This window comes from Labeo rohita, chromosome 15 (genome assembly GCF_022985175.1).
Source record: "Labeo rohita strain BAU-BD-2019 chromosome 15, IGBB_LRoh.1.0, whole genome shotgun sequence".
Classification (NCBI taxonomy): Eukaryota; Metazoa; Chordata; class Actinopteri; order Cypriniformes; family Cyprinidae; genus Labeo; species Labeo rohita.
This window is the reverse complement of record NC_066883.1, coordinates 35282354-35295137: the sequence shown is the minus strand read 5'-3', so window position 1 is coordinate 35295137 and position 12784 is coordinate 35282354. Positions and strand designations below refer to the sequence as shown.

Below are 12784 nucleotides of genomic sequence, written 5' to 3'. Positions count from 1 at the left end.
AAGAATTAAAATCTTAGTAACTTGTCATAAAAATATTACTTTTTTAGGATCATCGAGCTACTATTATAGTTTCTTTTAATATTCTTTCATAATTTTTAAAAAATATTTTTTATTTGATTTCTTTTTTTGTTAAGGTTTATATGAATAATATCTGTCAATATTTTTTTTTAATTATGTTTTTAATTATTTTAATTGTTGTTAAAGTTTAAATAATTTACTTATGTTTTTGCCATTTTTATAAATGTTTTAATGTCATTTTTTAAATGTTTTATTTTTATTTCATTTTCACTTTCAGTTGTTTTAGTGCATCATGCTAAACTAAGTTAAAATAAGAAATGCTGTCTAAAAAACATGGAAAAAAATACTTTTATTTTATTTCAGTTAACTTTTATTGTATTTCAAGTAACGATTTTTTAAGAGTTTAGTTAAATATAATAACCCTGACATACACCAACACACGTTCAAAAACATTTATTAATGTTCGACAAAGACGTGTCAACGTACAGTCATAGTTAATAATTAATAACCCAGTTTATATATGCAAAATTGTAATCAAATGTTATTGTCAAATCAAATATTAAAAAAAAAAAAAATAAACACTACACATCAATTCCTCACTCTCTGGAACATCAGGTGCCACTATCAAACCAAAGAAACGTTCCAATCACAGGCCTCCAAAAGCAGGGAATGTCCTTTTCGGTCAGTTTCCTGTGCCGCACCAGGTGATTGGCTGTGAGTGAGTGATTGACAGCTGGGGTGACTCCGGTCAGAACGGGTTCCCACCTGATTGACCTGATTCGTTGGAGTCACCGGCACAGTGAGAGCGAGGACGCACTGTGATTGGCCGAGATTGATCACGTGGTGTCGCAAAAGAACGATTCCTGCGTTTGATGTGACCAATGATGGGAGAAAACTGAAATGTACAAGGAAGTAGGACAGGACGAAACAGGAAGTAGTCGTTGAGGTACAAGACTTGAACATATTTAAGCATTTATTGAGCAGAACAGTCGTTCACACCTTCAAACTTTCAGAGTTCTGGAGGACATTTAATCTACAGCTAAAAGTCTTTTGTGAGACACTGTGAGTACATTCACACGGCTTTTACGGGTGAGGCTAATGTGTCCAAACTGTTAAAATATTTTGTGTATTAGTTAGTTGTTTGACATCTATTTCTGATGCAACTGTGTTTCTTTAGTGAGGCTGGAAGCTTTTGGCCAGATCCTCCATGACGCTCATGAATTTCTGATCTTCCAGCTGTGAACTGTGCGTCCAGGCCAAGGGAAGATGAGCCGACACCATCTGCCGATCTAATGCATGTAAAACACAAAGATCAAAGGATATTTAACACATGCTATGTGTTCAAATTCATCTGGAGAAATAGTTAAATAATTCCTATTTTCTGAAGAATCCATATATATGACCCTGGACCACGAAACCAGCCATAAGGGTTTGTTTTTTAAAATAACAATAAATAAGCGTTTCATTGATGTATGGTTCGTTAGGATAGGACAATATTTGGCAATCTGGAATCTGATGGTGCAAAAAAATCAAAATAGTGAGAAAATCGCCTTTGAAGTTGTCCAAATGAAGTTCTTAGCAATGCATATTACTAATCAAAAATTATGTTTTGATATTTATGGTAGGAAATTTACAAAATATCTTTGTGATTTTTGGCGTTAAATGAAGAAAAATTAATAATTTTGTCCCATACAAGGTATTTTTGGCAAATTAAGATTGGTTTTGTGTTCCAGGGTCCCATATATGTATATAGAGAGACCAGGTTTGTAAATGATGAATTATGCTTCTGTAGAAGCCATATTGTCTGATTTCCACCACATTCCAGTTGAAGAACTGCACTACCCATAATCCTCAAGCAAGAAGCACCAATCAGAGAAGTCACCGTTACCATGGAAACGAGTATCAAGGCCACAAGTGAGTGCTTCCAGTCGCTAAGTAACTATCATGGTTGCATATCATATAAAAATGCACAAGAAATATGAACTGTACTGGTGCAAAAATAGAGGTTTTGCAATGGTTCATTCTTAAATTTAGTCCTATCTTTAGTCAAATCTAATTTTTAGTGCTTTAGTCCTGAATATGTGGCTACATATGTGGATAATATATATATATATATAAAATAAATAAAATTTAAACTATATATAAAATTTATTTAAAATCATATATATGTAGTTTATTTAAATTACTTTTCTATATAGTTTAGTTTGTATATACATACATGTATATTTTTTTAAATGTAGACATTTATTATATATAGTTAAATATATCATTAAAAAAAATATATATATATATATATATATATAATATAAACTATATAAAAAATATTTCTATATAATATATATTTTTATTATACTTTATCTGTTTACTACTATATCTAAGTGAATTGAGGCCATTTTCTTAAAAAGAGTTTTTTTTTTTTCTCCACTTAAGTATTATTTACACCAAAATATAACATTTTATTCCTATCTATTTTCTGGAGATTTTTACAGAGGTATTTGTTCAAAATGTACTTTTTCCAGCCATTGCTAGTATTTCAATCAATAATCAAGATTTATGGAGTGATAAAAATGGACAAACAAAATCCCATCTGTAGGATATGGAAGCCCATTTCCGCTACTGAATAAAAAAAGGTTATTACGACTTTTTATCTCATAATTCTGACTTTTTATTCTCAGAATTGCATGATATAAATTCACAACTGAGAGAAAAAAAGTCCGAATTTAGATGTTTAGAGTTTATATTAGAGTTTACATTTTGCAATTTTGACTTTTTTCTTGCAATTCTGACTTTTTTTCTGGGAATTGTGAGATATAAACTCACAATTGCATGTTATAAAGTCAGAGTTCCAACAAAATCAAGTCAATTCTAAAAAAAATTCTGACTTTCTAACTTATAGTAGTGAGTTTATGTCAATACCTTTTTTATTTTTTATTCAGTGGTGGAAATTGGCTTCCATAGTAGGAACCTCTAATATGAAGGGGGGGGAAAAAAAAAACAAGAAACAATAATTATAAACCTGGCTTAATCCAATTTCAGATTTCTCTTCTGGAAATGAGTGCATATTTAATTAGCTAATGCCTCATTAGCATATTTAAATGTAAGGAAAAAAAACGTGCTGTGCTTAATCATCTTCTGAGATATGGTGATATCTGTTTCACCATTAGTAGTGACTGTATGGTCTGTTTGGTTTTCCCAGTCCCAAAGGTCATAAGGTCGCTGAGTTCACTCCGGCCGTGTCTGGTACAGGAGCTCCGCCCACTACAGCTGCACTGGAGCTCCGCCAGCTCTCTTTTCCCTTTCTTGATCTTTCTCGCTCTTTCCTTCTCCTTTCATCCTCTTTTTGCTATGCTCCGTTTTTCTCCTTCGCTTTCATTGTCCAGTCTTTCTTTGTACGCTCATTGTATTCTCCTCATCTTCTCTCTACTGCTCATGCTTTTCTCGCTTTCATCAGTGTCTTTCATCCATTCTTTGTCTTGTGAAAGGCTCACTTGTTTCATATGGAAACAGATGGATGCCTTATTGGAGGAGATGGAGAGAAAGACAGCAGCTTGGTTCCAAAATCTAGAGCGTTGCCTCATTGCCCACTGCCTATATAAGCAGCTGACTTCTAAGGGAGCATCCTAACTGACACAGAGCCTCATAAGGGACTGATTTGGAACGCTCTACACAGGCAGCACTAGCAAAGGAAAATTTCTGCATGCTGCTGTGCTCATGCAAAAACTATGGAAGCTTATTTCTGCCACGAATAAAAATATAAAAAAGATGACTTTTTATCTCATAATTTACTTTTTTTTCTTAAAATTGCAAATTTATATCTCACAATTCAGACTTTTTTCTCAAAATTGAGTTTTTTTCCTCATAATTCTTTTTACATCTCAGAATTCTGAGAAAAAAGTTTGAAAGTTTATGTCTCACAATTTTCACCCTTTTCCTCAGAATTGTTTAAATCTTGCAATTATGCAGTTTTTTTTCTCAGAATTCTGATCACATCTCGCAATTCTCACTTTTTCCCTCAGAATTCTTTTTACATCTCAGAATTTTGAGAAAAATGTTGTCATAAAAAAAGAATTGTTTAAATCTTGCAATTCTGACTTTTTCTTCTCAAAATTCTAAGATTACATTTTGCAGTTATGATGTTTTTCTCAGAATTCTGTTTACATTTCACAATTCTCACTTTTTTTTCCTCAGAAATCTCACAATCAACTTTTTTCTTCAGAATTCTGTTTACAGAATTCTGAAAAAATGTTAAAATTGTGAAATGTAAACTTAGAATTCTGAGAAAAAAGTCAAAGCTGCAAGTTTGCATCTCGCAATTCTGACCTTTTTTCTTTAGAATTCTGATTAAATCTTGCATTTGTCTTTTTCTTCTCAAAATTCTAAGATTACATCTTGCAATTCTGATGTTTTTCTCAGAATTCTGTTTACATTTTGCAATTCTTTTTTTTTCTCAGAATTCTGAATTCACATCTCAAAATCGACTTTTTTCCTCAGAATTCTGTTTACATCGCAGAATTCTGAAAAAATGTTAAAATTGTGAAATGTAAACTTAGAATTCTGAGAAAAATGTCAAAATTGCACGTTTGCATCTCGCAATTTTGACTGTTTTTCCTTAGAATTTTTAAAATCTTGTAATTATGACCTTTATTATCAAAATTCTAAGTTTATATTTTGCAATTAGGACGTTTTTTCTCAGAATTCCAAGTTGACATTTCGCAATTCTGACTTTTTTCCTCTTTTTACATCTCAGAGTTCTGAGAAAAATGTTAAAATTGCAAAATGTAAATTTAGAATTCTGACTTTTTTCTTTAGAATTCTGATTAAATCTTGCAATTATGAATTTTTCTTAAAATTATGTTTACATCGTGCAGTTCTGATGTTTGTTCTCAGAATTCTTTTTACATCTCAAAATTCCGAGAAAACTTTTAAAATCGTAAAATGCAAACAGAAATCGGAGAAAAAAGTAAAAATTGAAAGTTCACATCTTGCAGTTCTGACTTTTTTTTCCTCAAAATGATTTGTTTACATAATGCAATTTAAACATTTAAAATTGAACTCACAATTCTGACTTTTTTCCTCCGATTTGTTTTTTTTACATCTTAGAATTCTGAGAAAAATGTTACAATTGTGAAATGTAAACTTAGAATTATGAGAAAAGAAGGCAAAATTGCAAGTTTACATCTTGCAATTCTGACTCTTAAGGTCATGTACATCAAGTACATTTATGCATTTTAAAGCATTACTTTAGCAACATGTTAATGCAACTGTTGCAATCAATTGTGGCTTCTGTGTGCTTCAGCATGAGTAATGCCATTTGTGTGGCACATGGAGTTGCTGTACAAGATATCATTTGCTGCCTATGTGGACAGCAAGGCGGCTCACTAGGTTTTGGAGCACAGCCAGTGTGTGTGTGTGTCTGTGGGTGTGTGTTTGCTCACCCTGGTAAAAACGCCCACTGGGATTCTTAACAGCCGCTTCAGACACAGCGAGCCACACGACCGTATCGGCCCCTTGCTCCGGTGTCCGCAAACGCTCCTTCATAGAGCTGTGGAAATCAGGCATCGCATTCGCAATGGCTAAAAAACGAGAGGCGAGAATAAATCCATCAGTAGATTCAGATAATGCTAAATAAATATATGCATTCATGCATTTAGCAGATTCTTTTATCCAATGCATTTAAGGTAAATAACACTGGACAAATCAACAACATCAAGGCAGAAATGGCATGTTTTAGATCATGCAACTACTTCTTTATCAATTTTAGTCACATTCTTGCAGTTTAAACTATTTTTAAAAGTAAAAATATTCCATGTAGCCTTTTGAAAATGCATTTATATTCATACATGCATGGTTTAAGTTTTTTATTATCATGTGTGTATGCAATTACTCGGCGTGTCGACCCATCCGGGGTGCATCACAGAGAAATGGATGTTGGGATGAGCTTTAGCAAACTGCTCCGTCATCACCACCTGCTGCCTCTGAAACACAAAGAAAAAAGTACATAGATGTCACTTTTGATATCACAAGAAACACTAAAGTAATAAACAGCTACTGAAGTCAACGAGACAGAATAGTCATGTATATTTTTTACAGTGATTTTACAATACCATTGGGATCAGTTTGGGACAGAAATGAATATTTTTAATCATCAAGGATGCAATAAATGAATCAAAAGTGGCAGAAAAGACATTTATAATGTCATTGTTTATTTCAAATAAATGTTATTTTTATTAAAGAAACCTTTTAAAAAATGTATTTAAAATTATTGAGTTTTTCAACATTGATAATAATCAGAAATGTTTCTTGAGCAGCAAATCTGAGAAAAAAAAAATTAAATTGTGAAATGTAAAAAAGGCAACATTGCAAGTTTTACATCTTGCAATTCTGACTTTTTTCTTTAGAATTCTGAATTCTTTAGAATTTGGACTTTTTTCCTCTGAATTTGAAGTTTTTTTAAAAAAAAAAGTCAAAATTACAAGTTTATATCTCGCAATTCTGACTTTAAATTTGCAAAATGTAAACTTAAAATTTACATCTTGCAATTCTGATGTTTTTTCTCAGAATTCTGATTTAGATCTCGTAATTTTGACTTCTTTTTTCCTCAGAAATCTTTTTACATGTCACAATTCTAAGAAAAATGTTACAGTTGCAAAATGTAATCTTAAAATTCTGAAAAAAGTCAAAATTACAAGTTTACATTTCGCAATTTTTTTCCTTAGAATTCTTATTAAATCTTGCTATTTTTACTTTTTTCCTCTAAACTGATTAAATCTTGTCATTATGACCTTTTTTCTCAAAATTCTAAGTTTACATCTTGCAATTCTGATGTTTTTTTTTTTAGAATTCTGTTTACATTTCACAATTCCCTACCTTTTTTCACATCTGAGTTCACATCTTGCAATTCAGCATATTATAATAATTTCTGAAGGATCATGTGACACTGAAGAGTAATGATGCTGAAAATTCAGCTTTGATCGCAGGAATAAATTAAATCTGAATATATATTCACATAGAAAACAGCTATTTTAAATCCTAAAAATATCTCACAATTTTACTGTTTTTACTGTATTTTTAAGCAAATAAATGCAGCCTTGGTGAGCAGAAGACACTTCTTTATAAATCATTACTGGACTAAACTGCAGCATTTCAAGTAATCAAACAATGAGCTCCATAACAAAAATGATTATAGTATCAAGTGGCATCATAAATAGCACTTCTGTATGCGTACACAATCTCCTTTTGACTCTCTATGTGTATATACGTACTTTGTTCTGTGCGAACACCATAGTGCCGTCATATCTGCCCCTCTGAGACTGCAGGTTTCCTGTTCGCAGTTTCTGCACCAGCATCCCACCGGATGATACTGTAATCTGAAAGACAGGAGAGAGAGGTGACCCGTCTGACCTATCTGTCTGTCGCTCTCAGTCTCTGGTTTACTCACCACTCTGGGGTCAGGGCTCTTCTCCAGCAGAGGAATGAGGCTCTTGATGAGGATGTACACGGCTGAACAACACAACAGAGGTGAAACAGAGGTTTTCACATCAGGTGAAAACAGTCTGCTAAGGCATTAAAGATGTTATTTATTATGAAGTTAGCAGGAAAGACTTTTAGCCCTGAGGCGATATCGGGCTGGTTTTGTTTGTTTGTTTGCTCACTTACCCAGAGAGTTGCTTGCAAAGCTTTTTTCCAAACCCTCACCGTTCACCTCCCTCTTAGTCATCAGACAGCCGGCGTTATTGATCTGTCACAGTCAAATCAATCAATGATCATTACTTTCACTGGCTGGTATTGTCATTCAAATTATCGTTCATTATTGTTACTGTTCAGGTTTTGGGTCAGTAAAGAGTTTTGCATGTTTTTAAAAGAATTTACTTATACTCATCAAGACTGCATTTACTTGATTAAAAATACAATGAAAATTGTGAAATATTATTACAATTTAAAATTTGTGTTTTCTATGTAAATATATGTTAAAATGTAATTTATTTCTGCAATCAAAGCTGAATTTCAACATCATTACTCCAGTCTTCAATGTCACATGATCCTTCAGAAATCATTTTAATATGCTGATTTGCTGCTCAAAAACACATCTTCTTATTATCAATGTTGAAAATGTTCATATTTTTGTGGAAACCGTGATAGATTTAATTTTTATCCGATTTGTTAATGAATAATAAAGTTCAAAAGAACAGCATTTATTTGAAATACAAATGTTTTGTAACATTTTACTGTCACTTTTGCTCACTTTAATGAGTTCTCTTTGAATAAAAGCATCAAATTCTTAAAAAAAAAATAAATGAAATAAAATACTGACCCCAAACTTTTGAACTTTGGAAAATTGCATAGTGTATATGCAATTTTAAAGCCTCACCAGGACGTTCAGGGTTTTGTACTTTTTCTTAAAAGACTCCGCAAACTCCCACACCTTCTTGGTCTCGGACAGATCCAAAATATGCACATATATTTCCTGCAGCCAGACAGAGGCCAAAGGTCACGTATTTTAAGACCATCTTGCATTATAAACAGATGCAGATGTAAATCTGTTTACAGACAGTGTGTAGATAAATATATGGGTCACTGAGTTTTGCACAAATGGTAAATCATTTGCAAACTACTACATTATTGTTAATTAAGCAGATGCTTTCTCATTTTTACTGCAGGTTCAGTGAGGTTAACTGACTTGCTCAAAGGCACAATAGATGACGCTTCTACAACCATCTGTTTTACCATCAGCTTCTGTAACTACTAAATTGCAGGCCAACAATCCTAATGGTGCAAATATTAACTCATACTTTGTTTCCAGACTCCTTGACGATTTCCGCTCTGGCTTCTTCCGCCTTGTCCTTGTTCCTGCAGACCATGTGGATTGTACCACCTTGAAGAAGAGGGTCAACAGGTTACAAAAAGTGGCTGAAAACTTAAATAACACTTGCAGATAAATGCAGATAAATGCATGCATTTTGATAAATGCAGAGCAGAAGTAAAGCAACAATAAGGAAAAGGTCTGGGATAATTTGTTTGCAGATTCTGTTTTTTGTTATCTAATGCAATGACATTTAAATATTCTTTTTTATGTAACCAAAGTATCTAAATAATTTTTAGGGTCACTCTATTCATATAAACTTATGGAAAGCATTTGAAGATCAAAGGTTAGTTTTTATTTTCTAATAATTCAGACACCAGAGTATACTTTCTCATTTTAGTTATCAACAACTGCTGATTTTCCCCAACAAGCACCTTTCTTGGCGATGGCCATGGCGGTAGCTTTCCCAATCCCGCTGTTCGCTCCAGTGATCATGAAGGATCGGCCCGCCACTGACGTCTCCAGGTCCTTCTCAACAAAGTTTTTAGACGCTGACAGAAATGCCCCCCTGAGACACACACATTTAATTAGTCTTGAAATGTCATCGGGTTACCTTTGCATTACTTCTCAAAAACTCCACTAGATAGTAGTTCAGTTAACTAATTGGTTCACTTTTTGCATCCTTTGAACTGTTTGACATCAGAGAAATTCTATTTCTGAATGGCTAAAATGTCCAGTTTTTAAAATGTTTAAGATATTTTTTTCTTGAGAACATTCTATTAGTCTGCAAACATGAGAATGTTACTTTTGAATGTTCTCTGAACATTCTGAAACAAGCAGCAACATTTCAAAAGTGTAAGTTCTAATAGCATTCCATTAAGTGGAACATTCCTTTTTATCATCTCGCAAATGTTATTTTTGAATGTTCTGTGAACATTCTAAACAAGCAGCAACATAAAATGTTTCTAAAAGACATTGCATGAACAATGTACAGATGATGTTTTTGTGTTAACATTTTGAGAATATTAATAAAGACCAGATAACTTTAAACAAATCTTCCATTAATGTTACTGAATGAACATTTGTTTACACAGAGGTCAAAAGTTTACATACACCTTGCAGAATCTGCAAAATGTTAATTATTTGACCAAAATAAGAGGGATCATTCAAAATGCATGTTATTTTTTAATTAGTACTGACCTGAATAAGATATTTCACATAAAAGACGTATACATATAGCTCAAAAGAGAAAAATACTGTGTTGTTTCCTGAATGATCCACAACTGTGTTTTTTGTTTAGTGATAGTTGTTCATGAGTTTGTCCTGAACAGTTAAACTGCCTGCTGTTCTTCGGAAAAATCCTTCAGGTCTCACAAATTATTTGGTTTTTCAGCACTTTTGTGTATTTAAACCATTTCCAAAAACGACTGTATGATTTTGAGATCCATCTTTTCACACTGAGGACAACCGAGGGACTCATATGCAACTATTACAGAAGGTTCAAAGCTAACTGATGCTCCTGAAGAAAAAAAAAAAAAAAGATACATCAAGGGCCGGGGGTGAAAACTTTTGAACAGAATGAAGATGTGTAAATTTTTCTTATTTTGTCTAAATATAATTTTTGTTTTTCATTTAGTACTGCCCTTCAAAAGCTAAGGAAGATACTTGCATGTTTTCCAGAAGACAAATTTAAGTGAAATTTTAAGTTTTCAATGCATCGTTATTCCTTCCGGAGCATCAGTGAGCATTTGAACCTTCTGTAATAGTTGCATGTGAGTCCCTCAGTTGTCTTCAGTGGATCTCAAAATCATACAGTCATTGTTGGAAAGGGTTCAAATACACAAAAATGCTGAAAAACCAAAAAATTTGTGCCTATCACTAAACAAAAACATAAACACAGCTGTGGATCATTCAGGTAACAACACAGTATTAAGAATCAAGTGTATGTAAACTTTTGAACAATGTCATTTTTATAAATTCAGCTATTATTTGTTCACATCTTTTATGTGAAATATGTTATTTAGGTCAGTACTATATAAAAAATAACATGCATTTTGTATGATCCCTCTTATTTTGGTAAAATAATTAACACTTTACAGATTCTGCAAGGTGTGTGTAAACTTTTGATCTCAACTGTAACTTTGAGAGAACGGTAGGCATTTCTGAGAACATTGTTAACATTATTTTTGAATGTTCTTTGAACATTCTGAAACAAGTAGCAACTTTTTCAAAATGTTACCAGGGTACTTTGGTCGAACATTCTATTAAAGTTAGAAGAATGTTTGTTCATAACTTTAAGAGAACCTTGCCAGAACGCTAGGGAAGTTCTGAAAACATTCCCTGTTAGCTGTGAATGTGCTTCTGTGCTGATTTCTGTATGATGCAAAATTTAGGTTCTGTATCCGCGGAGCGAAACCACTCGAGAAGCCCTGTTCTAATGTGCCGCCTTGCGTCATCGCTTAGCTAATGAGAGCCAACTATCAGTGCATCCTCTGATAGCACCGCTCCTGGTATCGGCGGCGCTCGTGCCCTTGACCCGATCTCAAAGACTGGCTTTGTCCACGCGTACCAGGCCAGGCGGAGGGATGAAGAGGAGCGAGGAGGTGCCGGGGGGGAATCGAGCTTTTCTCGGTAAATGCGTGCACTGTTAAGGGTGATGTGTGTCCTATTATGGGACGTGAGAGGTTGACCCGGGTGACAATGTATTAGGAGGAAAAAACAGAGATAAACAACAGTGGTGAGATGAGATGAGTTTGTTTTTCTGGCTCCAAAGAATTTATAATCATTTTTGCTAAATTGGATTTCATGGAAAACAAAAAGCCACAAGTGTTAGTGTGTTGACCCTGAGCACGGAAAAAAAAAAATCTAAAAAATATAATTTTGCAGATGTTAGAAACAGACTTTTAAAGCATGAGTGATCACCTTTGACCCTTACTGTAATTTATGACGTGCAACACTTTTTTTTTTAAGAAAAACATATAATTATGTCCCCCTGTTTTTGAGTAACAAATATATTTTTTCCTTTATAATTTAATAATTCTTCTAACAATTCAGGGTTATTTACTACATTTAAATAATTATACATGGGAGTAAAAATCCAAGCAGGCCTGCAGAAAAATGTTAGATGTCCAAATATTTTGATTTAATGTAATAACTGTTTGTTATTCATTTTTCAGCCCCTGTTATACAAGATATTTATCAAACTCCTATTGTTAAGGACAAAATCATAAAATACATAATAATCAAATATACCAAAAATGCATTAGATAAATTCAATAAAATAAGAGAAACGGATGTTTTAAAATAACTGAAATCTGACCCACTACCTTTACAATTATAGATGTTAATAGATGTTAAATATTGTATGAGCCTTTATGCAATATATATTATTTAAAATTATATTACATATTTGGATGTCTATTAATTAAGCATTATGTTTGTTAATGCTGTAATAAGGTTTTGTGATATTTCCGAAGCAGTGCAGCTCTTACTTGGTGAATTCGGTGAGTCCTTTGAGGAACCATGCTGAGTTCCGGTACAGAGACATTCTCACACCCGCGCTGTCGCTCAGGTCGCCCGCTGTTCTCTCGGATGCTCGCCGGTGCTTTTAACCGGCACCGGGGTCACATGAGTGCACGTAGATCCACGCCACTCACCGGTGGTCAACACTGTCTGCCCTCTACCGGTAATAGAACGACAACACTTCTCAGACTGTCAGATCTGTGCTGTTTCAAAGCAATTAGTTTGTGTCCTCTGTAGCTGACGATTTGATAATAATAGCAAATATATATACACTGTGTGCAGAATTATTAGGCATGTTGATATTCTGGTCATATTTTTTTTCCAAACACATTTTACCAATTCCAAACCACATCAGTCTTAATAACTACTGTCAATTTTGTATTTAATCATTTATATGTGATATATAATTGTCCGTGAAGGCTGGAAGTGAAAAACTCCTTATAT

At 33.4% G+C, this 12784-nt stretch overlaps 1 protein-coding gene across 1 annotated transcript; it reads right to left on the bottom strand.

The window, feature by feature from the left end:
- Window positions 1-456: 456 nt before the first annotated feature.
- On the bottom strand, window positions 457-12435 carry dhrs12la (dehydrogenase/reductase 12-like a). Its single transcript, XM_051130115.1, has 10 exons — window positions 12310-12435; window positions 9253-9386; window positions 8808-8890; window positions 8387-8482; window positions 7675-7756; window positions 7457-7518; window positions 7281-7385; window positions 5903-5993; window positions 5454-5591; window positions 457-1307 (listed from the first exon to the last, which is right to left on the bottom strand). Exons 1-10 carry the CDS (start codon window positions 12363-12365, stop codon window positions 1192-1194), a joined length of 963 nt encoding a protein of 320 aa, XP_050986072.1. The 5' UTR covers window positions 12366-12435; the 3' UTR covers window positions 457-1191.
- Between the last annotated feature and the right edge of the window lie 349 nt (window positions 12436-12784).